This window comes from Budorcas taxicolor, chromosome 13, assembly GCF_023091745.1.
Source record: "Budorcas taxicolor isolate Tak-1 chromosome 13, Takin1.1, whole genome shotgun sequence".
NCBI classification, from domain to species: Eukaryota; Metazoa; Chordata; class Mammalia; order Artiodactyla; family Bovidae; genus Budorcas; species Budorcas taxicolor.
The window spans coordinates 4,140,214-4,161,503 of NC_068922.1; the positions used below are offsets into that span (position 1 = coordinate 4,140,214).

At 47.2% G+C, this 21,290-nt stretch overlaps 1 protein-coding gene across 1 annotated transcript in view; it reads left to right on the forward strand.

Annotated features, from left to right (window-relative positions):
- SLX4IP (SLX4 interacting protein) overlaps positions 1-12,935 on the forward strand; it is a 201,961-nt gene extending 189,026 nt beyond the window's left edge. The window contains exons 8-9 of the mRNA XM_052650968.1: positions 11,300-11,403; positions 12,488-12,935. Of these exons, the coding sequence (XP_052506928.1) occupies positions 11,300-11,403; positions 12,488-12,794 (411 nt within the window). The 3' untranslated portion in view covers positions 12,795-12,935. The remainder of the gene's footprint in view (positions 1-11,299; positions 11,404-12,487) is intronic.
- Positions 12,936-21,290: the final 8,355 nt, after the last annotated feature.

Consider the following 21,290-nt stretch of genomic DNA (forward strand, 5'->3'; position numbering starts at 1 on the left):
TTTGGAGGAAGGACCCAGCCACTGCTCTAAGGTGCAGAGGATTTGGGAAACAGCAGATTTTTCAGGCTGGGTGCCTAAAAGTGCACACAGGCTCTATCTAGAACACCCACCGTGAGAGAGCGCAGACTGAGACGAAGTGCAAGGGGATCCTGTCGGGAACGTTCATTAGTAAACAGATGATTTAGAATTCGGTGCTTCCTTTCCCAAGCTAGCAAGGCCGTATGTGGGGCGAGGTTCCCAGACTCGTCCGCAGAAGCTGTTGCTATCATGAGATTGGAGACTTGGAAAGGGGGTCTCACTGTCTGTGTTCAAGGGAGATGGGAAGAGCTGTTCCTTCTGTATCCCTGGGCAGAGGGCCAGCTCTGAGCAGAATTGTGAAATGAGACAATCATCTAATGGCTTTGCTCAGGCTCTCACGCCTCTTTCCCACCGACAGCCAGGCTTGTAGTGGTCCTCGCTGGCCAGGCCTGCCACCCCCCAGCTGTCCTGCGGGTTTCCTCACCTCTCTCCTCTCCCATCCTGTCCAGACCCACCTGCTCAGCCACAGGAGACGCTGGGGTAAAGATAACCACCACCAACGAAGGACTGGCGACCTTCCTGCAGGTGCTGGCAGTTTCCAGCCCCAGGCTTCTGTGCGGGAAGTTATTTTTGAATAAGAGGTAGGGTAGTTCTGCCGGGGTGATTGCCATTAAGTTTCTATTTTTCACAGCTGTTTCCCTTCAACGTTTAAACTGGGCATTAAACCTCTGATTCATGAATCATCTGAATTTTTTTTTTTAAGGGGGATGTGAATTTTTATGTTTTTCTGGCGAAACTATAACAGCTCTCCGTTAGTTTTCAGAGTGCTCGATGAGCACCTTCCCTTCTTTAGAAGCACTGGTTGCAAACCTACATATTCTCTCGAGCATCCAAATTCTGTCACACTCGTGTGGCACCAGAGACTCAACTCTGAGGCCCCAGGTTGTTTAGGATTTATTGTTAGGCTCTCGAGGGTTAGATAAGTGTAAACTGGAAAATCCCTGTGAAATGTGTACTGCCTGCAAGATCACTTCCTTGATTTTTTTTTTCACTAATTTCATTTTCAGGCTAGCATTCTTCGCAGCTATTTTATTGGTACTCCCAAAGGTCTGTACAAGATAGCTTCATAGTCGTCAATTCAGAAGACATGAAAACTTTTTAAAAGTATTTTAAATTTTTTTTAAAAAACACACTAGGGGGTCTGCTGTTAACCCAAGTAGCAGCATCATCAGCAAACGTGTGCTCCTCTTCGCCTTAGAGATGTGTCCTTTCGTGTGAGGGTAGGGAAGCAGAGGGACCAGGGGCCAGAGGAGCCTGCTGAAGCAGAAAGGGTTCCTGCTCACAGTGGGAACTGGGCAGATGACAAGGCCTCATGGTTGTCAGTGTCCTCATCTCTGAGATGGAGGAGGGCGTGTCTGCCAGGGGAGCATCCCAGGAGGACTGGTCCCTCTCCAAGTGCTTCTCTCTATAGTGTCTCAGGACAGCTGTCCTCCACCATTATCACATGTAGAGAAAGCATCTGCTGGCCACAGTGGGATCCAAGAGAGAACAGTTTCCTCTTCATTTCCCTGTTTGCTGTGGTTCCAGTGAGTCAATGCACACATGTCTATTCCTGTATTTCTTTTCATTGTTCATGACTGCTCCATCCCACCTGATTTTTCCTTTTCACTGCCTTCACTTAATCAATTATCAAATAATGTAAGAAAATCTTAGAAGTGAAATTTGGGAAAGAGAGACCTCTTCCTCATTTTAGGACCGTGGCCTCTGCATGGCCGCGTTGCATCAATAGTCCAAGACTGTAGTCATTGTCATAGTTCACGCTCTACTTGGGCTACTTGGAATTCATCAGGCATCACACAAGAGTAACTTTTCTTTGTGCCTTTATTATTGTAAGGTCATGAAAAATTGAAAGTAGTTTCAGTTTATTACTTTAATATTAGTATTTGCCCCCCAAATAAGCTAATAAGATATAACTTTTGCTTTGATTTTTAAAAGAAATTTTTTTTTAATTTATTTTTGGCTGTGCTGGGTCTTAATGGCTATGCACAGGCTTTCTCTTGGTGCAGTGAGTGGGGGCTTGCCTCTCGTTGCAGTCCATGAGCTTCTCATTGCGGCGTCTACTCTTGTTGCAGAGCATGGGCTCCAGGCATGCAGGCTAAGTAACTGTAGCAAACGGGCTTAGTTACCCCTTTGCATGTGGAATCTTCCTGTACTAGGGACCCAGCCCCTGTCCCCTGCATTGGCAGGTGGATTCTTGACCTCTGGACCAACAGGGAAGTCCCTGCTCTGCTTTTAATTGTTTGCAAAGGACTTTCATTATTTGTGAAGGGCTGTTGCATACAATAGCTTGTTCTGTGCACCAAACCCAAGAAGAGATGATATCAGCCTCAAACCTTTTAGTTTTCAAGGAACAGGAAAGCTAACTAAATGGCTTAGGAAAAAAAAGGAAGGTTTTTGGCTCATGTGCCTCAAAAGCCCACACTGTGGGTATGTTGATCAGAGGCACAGACTTTCATCAGGACTGTTTCTCACAGTCCATTGGCTCTGCCTTCCACACCGTTTGACTTCATGCTCAGCCTGTGTGTGGTAGTGGTCCTGGTCACTCCAGGTTCATGGCAGAAGAGAGCAGGCCCCAGCAGTCCATGCGTCTTTGTGAGGCTCACAAATTCTGGACTTGACTGGCCTGGCCTGGGTCACAGGCCCACTTCTGGAGTCAGGCTTGTACACGAGGCCTCCTGAAATGCCTGGACATCGGAAGGACCTTGGGGCCGTGATTCCCTAAGAGAGAAATCCGTTTCCAGGTTAAAAAAAAAAGTAGATGAGGAAACTGATGCTCAGAGAAGACAAAGGGCCTGTCCAGACGCCACAGTGACATAGTGACCAGGACAGCAGATGACCCCGGGCACGATGGGGAGGGTGCTGTAGGGGACCAGGCCTTCTTCCTCGGTCCTGGCCCAGCTAGATGTGTGGCCCGAGACACTTAGCCGCCTGGGTCTTGTGGCATCAAACAGGGACACAACCTGTCTGTCAGATACTCAGTGAGGCCCCAGTGAGGGGTGGGAAAAGGACTTTAATCACCTAAGCTTCCTACAGATACAAAGCATCCTTCACCTTCTTATAAACCCAGATGGTCTGTGCAGGCATCAGCTTTTCTTTCACAACAATGTCAAGAAAACATGTTCAGTCCTTTCCACTTTCCAAAGTGTGCTTCATACACCTCGCTGCAGTTAAATTCCCTACACCATCGTGAACCAACTCTAAGGGGCTTCAGGAAGTGGCTCTGGGACCAGCCATCAAGGGGTCCATTCCTTGACTTCTGCCCCCTTTTGCCTCTGTGCTCCACCCCGCATCCCAGGAGCATGGAGCCCATTTGATCGGTTCTGAGTGTTCCATTCTCAGCAGATGTGATCATGAGAAATTCAGAGACAGCCACGTTATGACTGTGACTTAGGCTGTATATTCTACTAGTCCATGAATTACCTACTTTTAAAATATCCTGGTTGAGTTGTTAATTATTTTCATTTGGGAGTAAATAAAACAGAATCCTGCTAAAGCTGAAACTCCAATACTTTGGCCACCTCATGCGAAGAGTTGACTCATTGGAAAAGACTCTGATGCTGGAAGGGATTGGGGGCAGGAGGAGAAGGGGACGACAGAGGATGAGATGGCTGGATGGCATCACTGACTCGATGGACATGAGTCTGAGTGAACTCTGGGAGTTGGTGATGCACAGGGAGGCCTGGCGTGCTGCGATTCATGGGGTCGCAAAGAGTCGGACACGACTGAGCGACTGAACTGAACTGAAAACAGAATCTGAAGAAACTCGTGTATAAAACCATGAGAAAATGGATCCAACTGTGAAAAGATAAAGACTGTGAGTACCATACTGCTACATTAAGTGTTACTGTGAGAAAAATTCTTAACAACATTGAGGGTCTTTTCTTCCCCTTCTCCCTTTATTGCCTTCATACCCGACAGGATGTCTTCAGTCCTGGACACAAGCATTTGGCGGGACGGCTCTGTCATACCATCTAACCGGGGCTGAGAGGGGGGCCCATGCTCCAGGCAGCAGGCGGGCGGCGTGGCTGGTGTGGGCTGTGACACTCGTGCCCACACAGTGCCTGACCTCACGGCCTCCAGGCTCTGTGCCCCTCGGCTGGCACTGATATCCTGGGGGTCTGCAGCATGACATTCCCAGCAGAAGCCACGCTCTCAGGTGAGCAGCGCTCGGTCATGCTGCTCATCCGCCAGTGGGACATGGTAATGACAAAACTCCTTGTCTCCCCAAGCCGTTTTGAAGGTGGCATTGGTGAATACACATAAAGCTTCTAAAGCAGTGCCTGGCACTCAGTTTCAGGTTCGCATGTAGTGGCTGATCACTTCTGGCCAGATATGCCTGCTCCAGAGTTATCCCTAACTCCATTACCCACCTGGCCCAGTCCAGCTACCGCCCTGTGTCTCTGCTTCCCCTGTACTGCAGAACTCCTCAAAGGTGTAATCTGCACCTGTGCTGGCCAGTGCTGTGGCCACCAGCCACATCTGGCTGTTAAGCAGGTGAGAAAGTACTGGAAGTGTCTAATACACCCCAGATTTCAAAAGCAGTCCACAAAGGTAAACTCTCTCAGTAATCGTATATTGATCACTTGTTATGGAAGATAAATAATATACAGTTTCCTTGGTGGATCAGGGGTACAGAACCCGCCTGCCAATGCTGGAGACATGGGTTCAATCCCTGCATTGGGAAGATCCCCTGGAGAAGGAAATGGCAATCAACTGCAGTGTTCTTGCCTGGAGAATCCCATGGACAGAGGAGCCTGGCAGGCTATGGTCCACGGGGTGACAAGAGTCAGACACAACTCAGTGACTAAACAACAACAGTGTGTTATTGAAATCTGGTGTCATCAATTTCCTGTTTTTTCACTGGTCTCTGGAAGATTTAGTTACCTGCACAGCTCAGGTTATATTTCTACTTGAGAGTCCTTGTCTCCACTGTGCCTCCGCTTCACTCTTGAACCCCTTCCAGGCACTTAGGTCCCAGCACTTCACCAAAAATAACTTTTGTCAAATCACCGTCCTCTAATAACTTTTCAGTCCTAAATGTTCAGCAGGCTTAGACGTGGTTGTCACTGTTGATGAAGCCCTTTCTCCTGTTGTCTCCAGGGACACCAGGTTACCTTGCCTCTTCCCTCTCCTCACTGAAGATTCCCTCCTAGTCTCCTTTCTGAATCCTCCATGTCCTCTCAACCTGTTTTCTCACCCAAGGGCACTCCCCCGGAGCTCATCCACACAAAGCCTTTAAGTTCTTACCACCTCTGTGGACTTCCCAGCTTGGTGTCTGCAGACAGAACTCTTTGGAAGCTGTAGCTTAACCACCTGCTCAGCATCTCCATTTAGACATCCAGGACAGCTCTTAAAGCCTACATACCTAAAACGGGCTTCTTGGTTTCATTTCCCCAAGCCTGCCCCCCACCGCCCCCAGTACTTCCTATATTGGTAAAGGGTAACTTCCCTCATCCAGCTGTTTAAAGCAGTACTTCTTGTATTGTTAAAGGGTAACTTCCTTCATCCACAGATCATGGAGTTATCCTCAACTTTTTTTCTTCCTCTCACTCTTTGTATCTAGTCCATCAGCTCATTCTGTTGGGTCTGCTTGATTTCCAATCAAACCACTTTTCACCACCACCTGCCTCCTCCAAGACCTGCCATCCTCGGATGGACCATTACAGTAGCCTCATCACTGGCCTCCCTGCCTCCACCCTCTTCCCTCCATTATACCCAAGGTGATCCTTTCAAAATACCAAGTCTCTTTTCTTGGGATCTTCTAGTGGCCTTACCGTCATCATCAACACATACATACCTACACACAATATTTGTGCACCTCTCCCCTGCCCCTCTTCTTCATAAGTGGCCCATCCTCCACACAGATCTCTGGGAAAAGCTGTCCTTCATACCTACCACAGCCTTCCCTGACCACCCAGCAACCCCTTCGAGGTGCATTTCTCCTCGTGACACCTTCATCAGCTGACACTGTCTGTGTGTTTGCTTGCTGTCCTCCCCACTGGGATGGGGACCCCATGAGAAGAAGAGCATGTTCTGTGGGTCCATGTACTTTCCAGGTCTAGGTCCTCAAGGACCTCTTGCAGCGCCGGGCCCCGAGTCCAGTGGTGCCAACTGGATGACTCTGCTCAGTTTTCAGTTTCACACGCTTGTAGGACAAGAGCTTAGTAACTCTGCTGGGCATCAGGATCCCTGGGAAACTTACCTAAAATTCACATGCCCTCACCCCAGCCCACTTTGGAGACCCACAATGCAGTAGATTCTGGGGTAGACTCCTGCACATTTTTGAACAAGCTCCTCAGGTTATTTTGAGGCCTGACACACCTGGGCCACCCTCTGCCAGATGCTGCCGCGGCGAGCAACTCTACACTGTGTACCTGTCACTCTGCTCTGAGGAGGGTACTTCCATGTGTTATCAGCAGTCCTTGAGTCACCTGGGAACCTAAATATAGCTCTCGTAGCCCCACCCCAGATCTTGTGAGTCAGAACTTCCAGGGATGGGTCTCGGGAATCTTTTTTTTTTTTTTTTGAAGCCTCTGAGAGCAGCCAGTCTTCTCACTAGCCTTTGGGAGGCTCAGCTGTGCTGTGCACTCCTGGAGGAGGATGTGAATTAACAGTGATTTTTTTTAATGTCCTTTTAGGCCAGCTTCACTCCCCATCCCTCATTAACCCAACAGTATCCTATTCAAAAGTAGTCATACTCAAGGAAGTAAATCCTTGATTTGTCCACAATTTAAACTTGCTCTGTGATTTGAACATCCACCAGTGTTTCTAACTATTGGGTTGGCCCAAAAGTTCATTCAGGTTTTCGCTGACTGAACTTTTGGGCCAACCCAATATATTTCAACACAGCTCATTCTGGTGGCTACTTTTCTGTGTCATCTTTTGTATCTTAAGAATTTAAAATATGTCTCCCAGGTCAGACTGGACAGCACTGGAAGTAATGCCCACCCCACCATACTCAGATTGACCTACTCAGCCTTCGCATTGAACCTGTGCTGGAGCACGTGGCTCCACCATACTCACTTTGCATTGAACCCGTGCTGGAGCACATGGCTTTGGCTGTCCTCAACTTCATATGCATACACTCTGGTCTCCAGAGCATCCCCAGGGATGGAGGCAGGCCTGACCGCTTGCTCTGGGCACCCACATGGGCTGCTGAAGCTGCTGAGGAGGGTGTCTCCCTAATTAGACTTCTGGGTCCAGTAGCCTTGCCCTACTGCTGTTTTTTTTTTTTTTTTCCTGAAACTGTATGTGTACAGCTTTATAAGCCAACCCAAATTCCATGGACAGATGAGCCTGGTGGGCTACAGTTCATGGGGTCACAAAGAGTCAGACATGACTGAGTGACTAACACTTTCACTTCCACGGGTGGAAATTTTTAAAACCACAATCCTCAAAGTACTACCAAAGATAAATAATTGAGAGAGGGGGCTGGCCATAGTTGCAGCATTGTATTCCTTAGCTGGACTCCGAGCTAGCATCCAAGTGGTGAGGGATCACTGGTGACTGATGATGGCCCAAAGCAATCCTCTTGGTTTACCTGCCTCCTAAATCCTGAATCCCCGTGGGGTGCTCTCTCTGGGCTTTGGACAGCCTGTGCTGTGCTGTGCTCGGTCGCCCAGTCGTGTCTGACTCTTTTCGACCCCATGGACTGAAGCCCGCCAGGCTCCTCTGTCCAGGGGATTCTCCAAGCAAGAACACTGGAGTGGGTTGTCATGCCTTCCTTCAGGTGATCTTCCCAACTCAGGGACTGAACGCAAGTCTCGGGGACAGCCTACCGGTAGCCTTTCGAAGTATGTTGTATTTGTTTGTCTTCTTTGCAGATAGTGTCAGGGTCGTTAGTCACATAGAACCTGGAAAGAAGCAGTGTCACCCAGGTAAGCCCCAGAGGCACTTGATACCTTCACAGCCCTAAGAGTCTTGCCTCTGGATAAGCTACAGTTGCATTTTGATGCCAGATGTGAGACACCATTAGTAATCAGGATGAGTCCCATGGGATATCCTGTTCCCAGGTGAGAGCTGCTTCCCCTAGAGTACTTGTGCAGGGCACCAGGAGGCGGCAGTGTGGTGACAAAGGGGTGTGAATAACCCTGGAGATGTGAGAATGAGAGATTTCTAATGAGCTCTGACAGTTCAAGGGCTGAAGGAGTCTAACCTCTTTTTTCTCCTGCCACCCAGTCTTCATACAAATGTAAATATGCCTCCTTTGACAAATTGACAAATTGCCAGATGTGGTTTTAATCTGTAAGCAGGAGACCCTGCCTTGCCTTTTTCTTTCTTTTTATTTTTGTTTTTCTTTCTTTATTTGACAATATGAAGTCACAGGCTTTGCACTTTTCGAGCTGGACATTTCCTTCTGTCACTCTTGCTGCTGTTGTTGTTTTTCTCTTCCAAGGACATTTTCCTCCATTGTTAGAAGAATTCGGGATGAGAGTCCATTGTCCTGTTTTTTAGAGGTGTTTTTGAAGTTCCCATAGGAAATGCAGAGTGCTCTTTAAGCTTAAAAAATAAATAAATAGAGGCAGCGGTTGAATCCAGTGTGAGATGCGAAGAGTGTCTGTATCACGGCCTCATGTTTTGTGGTCTGTGCAGTATCCATTGTTGTTATTTATGACCCTGTCTCCCTCCGTTGTGGACTTCTTCCAGCCTTGGGGAATTTACATCATTCCTAATAGGAAAAGGCTTTCTGGTTCCCACAGAGTTGTTCAAAGCCTGACTCATGCTCCTTATGTTAATTGTGCAGCTCTGAAACTACAGCACTTTACAGGGTGTGGTTGTAAGGGGGAAATCGACTGTACTTACAAGGCATGTTTAGAAGCGTTTCACACATAAATCTCAATCTCTCTCTCTCCCTCTCTTCCTCTCTTTCTCTGTCATTTAACTTTTAAACTAACACTTTTGGGTCAACAAACCTAGACAGTGTATTAAAAAGCAGAGACATTACTCTGCCCATAAAAGTCCATATAGTCAAAGCTATGATTTTTTTGATATTCTTGTATGAATGTGAGCGTTGGACCATAAAGAAGGCTGAGTGCCAAAGAATTGATGCCTTTGAATTGTGCTGGAGAAGACTCTTGAGAGTCCCTTGGACAGCAAGGATATCAAACCAGTCAGTCCTAAAGGAAATCAATCCTGAATATTCATTGGAAGGACTGATGCTGAAGCTGAAGCTCCAATACTGTGGTCACCTGATACAAAGAACTGACTCCTTGAGAAGATCCTGATGCTGGGAAAGATTGAAGGCAGGAGGAGAAGGGGATGACAGAGGATGAGAAGGTTGGATGGCATCACTGACTCAATGGACATGAGTTTGAGCAAACTTCAGGAGATAGTGAAGGACAAGGAAGCCTGGCATACTGCAGTCCTTGGGGTTGCAAAGAATGGAACACGACTTAGCGACTGAACAACAGGAAGTCTTAAGGGAAAGAAAAGGGACTGGGATTAAAATGCAGTGAAAGTGAAAGTCTCTCAGTTGTAAGTCTGACTCTTTGTGACCCCATGGACTATACAGTCTGTGGAATTCTCCAGGCCAGAATACTGGAGTGGGTAGCCTTTCCCTTCTCCAAGGGATCTTTCCAACCCAGGGATCGAACCTAGGTGTCCCACACTGCAGTTGGATTCTTTACCAGGTGAGCCATACAGGAAGCCCCAAAATGCAGTATAATCCAATAAAACCAATTGTATTCTGTTTACTAACTCTTAAAACTGACTTGGGTTATAACTAGACCCTGAGTGACATTGGTCCAGGTCTAAAACGCCGGAGAGTTCGTGAGAGCAAAAGGTTGGTGCTCGGTGGTGCAGGGCAGTGATTGGATGAAGCTCATAGCATCACTCTGTGGGACATGCAGACGTGATTCCAATGGCTGCAGCCTACTAGGCTCTCTGGGGTGTCAGTCTTACTTCCAGTGTAGGTCTGCTGGTACCTTACCAATACCACTCCTTGTGGCAGCAACATTTTACTATAAAATTTGATGGAGAAGGGTACTGAGAAATGTACTAGAAATTGATAGAATTTAACACCTTGTCTGAATTATCTATGTGCTAACCAAAAGGAAACAACTTTCCAAAAGAAAGAAATTGGTCAATATTGATGAGGGTTGGGAGATTTTTACTTTTTATAGCTACTTCTTTATGAAGCTTCCATGTGTAAGGATAGATAGATAACCTCAGAATTATCTAAAACCATGTTAGTGCTGTTATTTTAAGGGGAAAAAAACTCAGGAGTGTTTCAGTTACCAGGAATCTCAAACTCTGGTTTTCGAAGTACCAGTATTGGTAGGCTGAACTCTTTGACAATTTTTGCAAAGGCCATACTCTGTTTTTATAGATAGAGAAGATGTAAGAATTCTGACGTTCATCGGAGTACAGACCACTGTGGCCCCAGGTCTCTCTGGAAGGCCAGGCCCACGGCCACATGGTCACCTGACTGGGGCATCATCACATCCCAGGCCTCAGAGCTCTCGGTTCTGGCCGAGAGTTCCCAGATGGCTTGGAGTCACCATCTTGCATGTTTGTGGCACACATTCACGAATGAAACGTGTACTGGGAATCCAAGAGAAGTGGTGGTGTTCAGTTGACAATTTGGGTCCGCCTCTGTGACCCCATGCACTGCAGCATGACAGGTGTCCCTGTCCATCATCTCTCGAAGCTTGCTGAAACTCACACCCATTGCGTCGGTGATGCCATCCAAACACCTCATCCTCTGCCATTCCCTTCTCCTTCTGCCTTCCATCTTTCCCAGCATCAGGGTCTTTAATGAGTTGGCTCTTCACGTCAGGTGGCCAAAGCATTGGAGCTTCAGCTTCAGAATCCATCCTTCTAATGAATATTCAGTATTGATTTCCTTTCAGACTGACTGGTTTGATCTCCTCCTTATAGTCCAAGAGACTCATAAGAGCCTTCTCCAGCACCACAGTTTGAAAGCATCACTTCTTCAGTGCTAAGCCTTCTTTATAATCCAACTCTCAGATCCATACATGACTGCTGGCATAACCATAGCTTTGACTATATGGACCTTTTTCGGCAAAGTGATATCATTTTTAATACACTGTCTAGGTTTGTCATAGAACTTTCTAGACTGAAAAAAATTAAAATAACCTAACACTATGTAGTTTCATCCTGTCCTCACCAAACTAAATCTGTTCACTGGGGTATTTGGAGTGGAAATGTTTTCCACCTGTGCAGTTAACAGATTACTGGTTGACTTTGTTGTCTTTCACAGCAGCCGGGACGAGCTCTCCACGGAGTGACAGGGGATCGTACTGGGTGTGTGGAACAACTACTTCCTCCCGGGGCAGAGCCCAAGAGAAACGTTCTGCAAGAAATGTAGGTCCCGTGGGTTTTCTCTTCTTCTCTCCAAACTGTCTATATAGATGGGGACACAACACGAGGGCTAGAATTCAGCAAGAGTGCCTAGACCCTAATCACAGACCCTCAGGCACTGATCCTGTCCAAAGTTACAGAGTTGGGACTTTTTCTACCTTCCAGACTTTTCTCTTGCTTTCTGGACAGGGGGAAACAAGGCCTGGCTTCACAGGTATGTTGCAAGGAGTAATTAGTGGCAAGCACTTTGAAGATGAAAAGCACCTGTTGATGGTGTTTCGTGCACCTTTCCAAGCAGCCCCGGACAGATTGGGAACCATGCGCTGCCTTCCTCAGGGGCCTCTTCTGACCCTCATGTCATTATAATAATCTTTGAGAGAATGATAGCTGTAGTAAGAATATGAATACATGTATTGGTTTCCAGATGAAAGCTGAACCTAAAGAAATATTTCAGCCTCAATATTTTGAGTTCGGTGGTTCAAGAAACTTCTTTCCATTCACAAGCCTACAAATATATGCCAAAATCTCTGGTCTGTACAATCTCCGTGGCCAGCTTCTATCCTGCACCTCCAAGTGAATGTCACACAGTACAATCTGCTTTATCTGTTGTATGTGTGTTATAGAAAAGGGAACGTTTAAAAAGTTTCTGTGTGTTATAGAAAAGTTTGTATGTGCGTAAAAGAACATGCTTGTATGTACACAAACACACACACAGAGGCTTTGCTTTGTGTATTTGCTTCTGGGGAAAAAATCAATATATCAAATATAGGTAATATTGATATTTAACATCTGAAATGAATGCCTCTCTGCCTTAGTTAAAATATGAACTCCATTAAAATGCCATTGTTAACCAGTGATCAATAAGTAAAGTGTGTCCCAGTGTGTAGGAAACTGTGACAGCTCTTGCTTGATCCAGTCTGCATATCAACAGACACTTGGGATTTTTTGTGAGATTGGCCAGTGGGGTGAGGAGAAGGGAGGTTAACACATGCCTCCTGCTTCAAGTGTAAGAAATATGACATGGGGACTCCGAGGGAAACCTGGCCATCACAGGTTTACAAATCAAAAAATTCTTTGTTTGTTTTAGTGTGAACAGAACTGAGACAAAAAGCAGCGCCGTGAGCGGATCTCGGAGCAACGGGCCCAGTGTGGGAGCATCCAGTGACTCCGTGGCTGCAGAGGGAGCGTGGAGGAGGGGGTGCCGGCCAGCCTCATCCAGCCCCCCGGCCGTGGGACAGGCAGAGGATGACAGGAAGGCGTCTGAGACCCACCAGCGGCTTCCTGCTCTGAAGCTGGAGAAAGGTCATCAGGCCTGGCCAGGAGCAGCAGAAACCTCATCCCAGGGTGCGGTTGCAGACCGGGCTTCTAAGCAGGAGCCTTGTCTGTGGCTGTGAGTCAGCATTCCCCAGTCCAAAGCAGAGTCCACGAGGGGCCGGAGCACCGCAGAAACGCAGGAAGCGCAACCCTGCGGGAGACGCCAACCACCACAAGAGAGTTTCTCTTGGAAGTGATCGATTAGCCCCAAGGGAAATAATAGTGGGAAAAGGAAAGCTGCCAGGGTCCTGCCAACTTGAGAGCTGTCAGATCCGGGGTTGCTTTTGAAACAAGATTTGGCAGAAACTGCATCTAATGAAGAGTTGCATGTTTTGGAAAACTCTCCTCCAGACATCTTACGAAAAATAAGCCAGGGCAGGCACAACTCAGCCACAAACACTGAAAGCTTAGCTCTGACTCAGGGCAGCCCAACCAAGAAAAGAAAAGGGTGGAAGCAGCTACTTGCTCACAGAAGAGGATTGCAACCTCGTCGTGGAGGATGTCGTGACCAGACCTGGGACAAATGAGCAGTGTGCCTAGAAGCCATGACTTACAGGAATTCAAATGATCATTTTCAGTAGAAGTTACGTACCTGTGTTGGGCTTAACTTTCAAACCAGCAGCCTCCAGGAGCTTGTTCTGACAGCACTGTTCCTTTCTGGTTCACACTTTAACTTCAGAAACTTACTTTGGTGATAAAGAACCATTGGCTTTGTTGGCAGCGACAGCATCCATAAAGGAAGCACAGGAAGAAACCAGTGGTGTGCCTTGCTGCATCCCTGGATGAAGCCCGCAGTGACCGTGGTGCTCTCTTTGCCGGCCAATCCTCCTGCCCTGCAGCCTGAGTCAGGCAGCAGTGGAGCAACAGGCTTGCGGGTCACCCCATCTGCTTGCGGCCCCAGCGTCATATCTGAAAGTGTGTGAGAAAGGCATAACCTGGGCCCCACCCAGACCTACAGAATGAGAAACTGGGTGATTCTGAAACATGCTCAAGTTTGGCAACCCCCGGGCTAATTGCAGACCCCCTTGGATTGATTCCTGCGGCCTGACTGTCCTGGCCCCTAGCACATCAGCAGGGCCCACATGTGGACATGCAGCCGTCATGCCCCCTCGGACTTATGAAGCACCTGGCTCAGGGTGTGAAGCACTGGTCCCAGGTCCTTAAGCGTGGTGGCCACAGCGCCCTGGGAGCTGTGACTGCACTAAGAGTTGCAGGATATTTACATATAGTTTGGCCTGACATTAGGGGGAGACATCAGAGAGGCTTGTTCTTTCTTGTAGTTCAGGCATGTCCCTACCCCTTGCCCCTGCCCCCACCTTTAAGACTCTGGTGAAGTTCAGAACAGATCCAAGCCCGAGGGGAATTCAGTGGGCAGAGTTTGCAGTTCCCCACTTGGAAGGCCGCACGGGCAGCTTAGATTTCACACCAGGAGCCTTCCATTTGCAGGATCACCCACTGTTGTCTCCAGTGGGCTTGCTGAAATGTCATGTAGTGAATCATAGCAATGACTTATTTTGGATGGACAACTACAGTAGATTTTCTTAACCAAGTTTTATTCTGAAATAAGGAAGGAAACTATATTCAAAGGCCACCCATCTAATGTGTCTTTTTTTCCTGCTCAACATTGGGTGGTCCTTTGAAGTAATACCTCCTCCCTAGTAACACGGAAAATCAAGATTTTCCCCAAAGTGTAGGAGTTAGCAAAAAAAAAAAAAAAACAAAACAGAAAAAGACCAACAAAATAAAAGAATATGGAAATGGATACAGTGTAAGTTCATGCTTAAGATTAATTAGTGGTTTCTTTCTCCCAGCTCATTCTGTCCGTCCCCAACTCTCCTTTCCTTAGATTGTAGGGCAGGACTCCTGAAGAGGCAGCCGAATATCATGGCACCATTTTGGGTCATGAAGCTAAGTCTTCCTTGCCATGCCTGGCTGCGGATGCAGGCCCTCTTCTTTGATGCTCCAGACTCTTCTGGAGACTTCTTCCCTTCCTGGGACCCCAGCCTCGAGATCCCCACCAGGAACATGGCCCTGCCTACTGACGTCTCTTCCTCTTCCCTCCTAGCTCTTAATCCTGCCCCAGGTGACTCCGTTCACTGGGCTCCACAGGAGAAGAGGTAGCCCAGCAGAAGACCAACCACAGTGCAGCGGAGTCCACTCCTCCAGGAAGTGCAGACTGCACAGGGCGGAACCCTCCTGCGGAGGTGATAGAACATGGTCCGTCCTGAGCCCCGTCTCAGAGTCACCCGTTTCTTGGGTGCTTGTCACTGAAGATGGGCTCACAGTGTGTCCTTGAGTCTTAAACAGAAACAGTTGTTGCAGTAGTTTAAGCAGAGAGGGCACAAAATAACAACCCAGGCAATAGGCCAAGAAACTGAGCTCCCTGGAAGAGTCTGGAATCAGGAAGAGCCATCCCAATAGCTGCTGCCTGCCCCAGAACTAGGGGAAGCTGTTTGAACTGGAGGCACCAGAGAAAGTTTTTATCAGGTTTTTTATTTCATTAGTTAACCTGGGCCTGGTGGTTAAAGCCAGTACTTGTATGTTTAATGATTATCTTTCAAGAAAATTCTTGGCTTTAGAGTTTGGTGTATTTGTGGATATGATGATGACTGAGTTTGGGACTTCCCGTCTCCCAGTGCAGGGCACACGGGTTCAGTCCCTGGTCGGGGAACTGAGATCCCACATGCCGAGGGGCAGCTAGAGAAGGCCGTGTGCCGCAGCTAGAGAAAAGCCTGTGCAATGCAGTGAAAAGCCAGTGCGGCCGAAATTTAAAAACAGAAAAGTTGTTTAAAGGCTGTCATTGCACTTTTGGCTGTAGATCAGTAGGGTCTTTCTCACAGCCTTCTCACAGCCTTCATGTCCATGGGTTTTAACAGTATTAGCAAAGGGACCAACTTTCCGCTTCTGCACCAGGGGCATGTGCTTGAGGAATTTCGCCTTTAAGCATTTTCCTTCCACATGTCTGAAACACCCCTGGTTCTCTTGTTTCTTGAGTGGTTGTTTGATTCTTTGGATATTTGGAAGTTCAGAGGGGAAAATGGCTGCCAGGTTTTTTTGTTGCTTATTAGGTGGGAAATGAAGACTTGGTTCTCTACTGCTGGAAGTGGGTGTGTTTTGATATTCTTGATAATCTTAGTAATTTATCTTCAAATCTGAGACTCTGTCAGTATTCTTGGTTAAAAAGAATAAGTTCTTCAGCCACTCACTTAATAACCCAAATTAAGTGTATATTCAAGTTCCTGTAACTCTGATGCTTGGAAGAAATATGGATCCTATTGATTAATGTTGTAACTTTGAACTCCCTAACTTTCTCAATGTCATGGCTTCTAATTCATCTCCATGTGCTTCCAAATGACTTTTTAATAGATTGGTTTGGTTTTTTTTTTTTTAATATTCATAAATGTCTGAGAACAGTCAGTGTGACTTTTCTTCCACATTTTTCTTTTCTTTGCTTCTGGAGGTTACCTGTCATCCAGCCATGCATGTAAATTGTGAAATGCAAAGGAGCAAACTTTAGGGCAGAGAGGAATAAATGTTACAGCTTTTGTTCACTCATTTTAAATGAAAGAAGTGGGAAAATATATTTCATTTTATAAAAAGCAAGAGTCCCAAAAGCCCTCTGTAGTTTTATTTATGAAGAACATAGCTTCTCTCTAAAAAATGTTTCTCAGGATATATCTTGAAAACATCAATGGGATCAGTTTGTTTGCTTTCAGTGTCTTATTTGGACTTTAACCTGAATTGTGCATGTTGGTGGCCTTTGACTTCAGGCCGAGCTGGGAGAGGGCAGCACACAGAAGGGAAGGGAACCATCACAGGAGAGTGCTGGGGTCACGGCGCTGCCGTCCCGTGGCCTCGAATTCACTCCGCGCAGGCCCCGCTGCAGTCTGACACAGTTCTGGTGACTGGTCTTCCCTTGGCTTTCCTGAGAGGCAGCACTGCTCTCCAGCATGCTGTGCTATGGCTTGCACATAGAAATCCTTTTCATTTCTTCTTTTCTTTCATGAGGAAATCTCCATGCATGGTTTATCAGGACAGGAGAGTTCAAACCTTGTTATTGAAATACAGATCAATTGAAACGTGTTGGAACAAGTAGGGAAACAAAGTTAAGCTGATTTCTGTTAAACGGTTTAAAGTCTTCTTCGGTACCAAATAAATTAAGCATTATAAAGTGAAGTTAATTCGGATAATCACTCAGGGCAGAGGTCTAACCATATAGATCATGGGCATTACAATTTATGGTATAATTAGATCCTCAGAAATCTGCAGAACTCCCTTTCAGTTGGTTTCTGAGTTTACTTAACAAGACACGGAACAAATACATGTCAATGTGTAGCTGAACTGAGGGGACTTGAGTGGATGAAGTTACTGCCTTTAACTGTCAAGAACTACTCAGTTTCAGGGTTGGATTGAATCACGTAAGTTGTGTTATGCAGCATGATTGCCATTACAGTAACTTATTAAAAATCTTGTTAATTAAACAAATCAGTAAAATGAGGAAAACCGTACATTTGATCCCAGAGCACCCGACCAGGCAACTAAGGGTGTGTTTTTGTTTTTGTTTTTTTAATTGTGGCTGCTCTGGGCCTTCACGTCATGGCAGCGTGCAGGCTCTTCATTGCGGGGTGCAAGCTTTTCTGGTTGTGGCACACAGCCTTCCCTAGATGTGGCACTCAGGCTTAGTTGCCCCATAGCACATGGGATCTTAGTTCCCCAACCAGAGGTTGAACCCACGTGTGCTACCTCGGAAGGCAGATTCTGAACCACTGGACCAGCAGGGAAGTCCCCTAACGGTGTGGATTTGACAGAGCCCCAGAGTAGATGTTCTTCAGTCAAGGGAGACAGCCAGTTGCTGCCTTCATCACCAGGAGAGCTCTCTTCTCCCACTGACCTTACTCTCTTGTTTGGTTTCAGCTACTAAAATAGTTTCCCTGGTGGCTCAGGTGGTAAAGAGTCTGCCTGCAATGCAGGAGACCTGGGTTCAATCCCTGGGTCTGGAAGAGTCCCTGGAGAAGGGAACGGCTACTCACGCTGGTATTCTTGCCTGGAGAATCCCATGGGCAGAGGAGTCTGGCGGGCTACCGTCCATGGGGTCGCAAGAGTTGGACACAACTGAGCGATTAACACGCACTAAAATAGTTTCAATGGTTGTGCGTTCCTAAGGGATGAAATTAGTGTGTAGTTGTAAATGAACCTATTTCATGAATAAAAAATAAAATTGTTTTAGTGTGTATCACTTTCCTTTAAAGCAAGTGAATTAATTAACCCCAAAGAATATGCATTCAAAATACCCTTTTCTGAACACACAATTTAAAATTATCTTTTATTGGTTGGAGACTTTTTCCTCCTTGGAGCAGTTCTGATGGTTTGACGACTGTTAAAATAATCAAAGGAGCTCCTCATTTGAACCATTGGCCCTAAAAATTTAGGCCTGGAACACCCTGTGCAGATGTTGTGATTAAATGTAAGATTAGGGGTGGTCTTTACAATGTAGCTATATTCCCACTTCTCCCATTTGTGAGCTGAGATAGACTCCTCTAGTGAGGGGTTAAAGTATGTGACCTTGACTTCTTTCCAGAGAATCTTGACATTTCCCAAGGGGATTCCTTTCCATTTTCGAAGTGCAGCACTGAGTGAAGTCCCGGGCCGCCTCTTTCTCTGCGCTGCCTCTTATGACAGATTTCGAGGCCTCTCTGGTTGCTTGCAAATATATTTGCCTTTGGATCCTATACATAATTTTTTAGATGCATTTCAATATCAGTTTGGGATGATACACCTGACTAGTTGTGCGGAAACGCTGAGAGCCACTGCACCCAAGCCATTTCTTGGTGTTTCGGTCACAGGCCCCAAGTGCCAGCCCCGGAAAGCCACTCTTCCCTGTCTGCTGCTGCTGCCAACCCTAGTACTTTGCCACCAGTTGGTTCTTGTGGTTTGGAGACAAGTCACATAACCTCCCAGGCCTCGGTTTCTTCATCTGTCCAATAATCTTTAACAGTAAGTGCCACGCCTGGCTCCGTAGAACCCCGAGGTAAACATACCACTCTATGCGTTAAAACTCGTCTGTTTAAAAATGGGTTCAGGGTACGGACACTGGCCACACACTGGAAGGACCTTGTGGGTCATCGGCAGCTTCTAGTTAAATCAGAATCCTTGAGATTTGGCCTAGGCATTGGCAGTTGTAAAAGCCCCTCAAATTCCCATGAGATGCCATAGTTCAGAACTGTTGTTCAAAAGTAGGGGAGGCAGTTTGTGTGTGTCAGCACTGGGTGCTAGAAGAGGCAGGGTCTACGGAGAGCTGAGTATCCTTGAGCAGAAGGGCTTTGTGCAGGTCAGAACTGGGCCTGACAGACAGCGGTGGGGCACTGCGTGGCGCACAGGCAGCTCAGCTTGGGCTCTGTGACGCCCTGGGGGTGGTGTGGGGGTGGGGACGCCCGAGGGAAAGGGGGTACGTGTGTACGTGCAGCTGACGCACTTTGCTGTACAGCAGCAGCTACCACAACGTTGTGAAGCAGATATACTCCAAAACAAACCGAAACGTCTCTACTTTGACACGCCTGGAAAAGGCTTCGGTGACAAGGTGCCAGTAGGCCCGCGTTTTACTCCTGCAGAGAGGCCTGTTCTCTCTCCTGCAAGTCCCCCATGTTAGTTAGCTCTGGAGCTTTACACTCGACACATCAGAGCCCAGCTTCCTCTTTGCCGGCACTGAGACGTTGTTACCCTCCTATAGAAGATGGGTTTTTAAAGCACCTAAGTAATTGTCTGGGCTTTGCCTTTGATCCATGATCATTAATATCATTAATAAGCTCTCAAAAGTGCGTGTGAATCTCAAGTTCACGCTTAGCAGGGCAGTGGAAGAAAGAACGCTTTTAAAATAATTTGGCTCAGAAAGCACATTTGAAATAACCCTGTGGGAAAAAGAGGAGAGTTTCTCATCCTCTGAAGGATTACCTAGGACAGAGATGCTGACCTTGTGTTTTAAGTTCACTTACATTTCGTAAAGCCTCATTCATCCCCCAGCCTGATTTATTTTCGGAGGTGAAGCAGGCTGTGGGAGGGGAGTCGTGCTATGCAGTTTTCGTGTTTGCCTTCTGTTTTGTTTTGCTTTTTCCAAAAGATCATAACATGCATACATTTCTTTAAAAAAAAAAAAAAAGGCTGCTTCATGAGGTTTACTACAGCTTTTCTCTCTGAAATCAGCGCCGACGAATTCTTGGCTCTGCAGGCTTCCACAGCGATCCAGTCCCAGAAGGCGAGGTGCCCAGGGCGAGCGGAGCAGTGACCTCTGTGGGGGAGAGGTCAGCTGAGCAGCGAGGCTCAAAAGGGAGGAAGAAAAAGCAGCTCCTCAGCAGGGAGTCTGACTTGCTTCAGGGCAGAAGAGCTTTTATAAATAAGGTCCCAGGCTCCCACGCCCTCTCGCCAGTCTTATGTTACCAGTCCGGTCTCTGCACTTAGACACATGCGCAAACACTCATGGACACACAGACATACAGACACATTCATGGACACACAGTAGTGGATGCACACACACACACGGACACACAGTCAGACATACAGACACATGGACACACTCAGCACAAACATTCTTGGACACACAGACACAGACCTGCAGACACACACACTCAGGGACACAACGTAGTGGATGCGCACACACACACACACGTTCAGACATAAAGACACAGGTACACACTTAGACACAAATGGACATACGTACATAGTCATGAACACACGCACACCCTCATGAACACAGACGCACACCTTCATGAACACAAGACATACAGACACATTGACAGTCATACACAGATACACATACACATTCATGGACACACTTAGACACAAACATTCATGGACACATACAGACATAATCATGAACACAGACACACACACACTAGTGGACACAGGCACACAGTAGTGGATGCACACATAAAGACATTACATATGGGCATACATACACACATCTACACAGTCACACACGACACACGATGCACTGGTGGACACAGACACACTAGTGGATGCACACACTGATAGACACTCATGGACACATGCACACAGACACACTCATGGACACAGACACATTCATGAACTCACACAAACATGGACACATCTACACAGTCACACTCATGGACACACTCAGACACGGACACAATCCTGGATACACATTTGTGGACACATACTCATCAATACACAAACTAGTGGACATGTACACACAGACATGCTCACAGACACACCCTGGTGGACACACACCCTGGGTGGACACGGCCCCAGCTCTCACTTGCCCCGCATGCCTCTCTCCACCTGCCTTTGGATCTGCGGTTGGACAGACAGACAGATCCTTCTCCAGAGGAGCAGGTGATGGATTGGCTGGGGATTTTTCTAGGCCCAGTGGCTCCTACGGCCCTTTCAGTTCCTCCACAGGCTCAGCTGGTGAGAAGAATGTGGAGTGCTCGTTCCCAAACCCGCCATGGGTGCCTGGGAGGACTGAGACCAACCCATCTGTCTGTGCCTGCTGTCAGAGGGAGGAGGGGGATGGTCAATCAGGACGACCTCCAATCTCCATGGGACACACAGGGCCAGAGCTG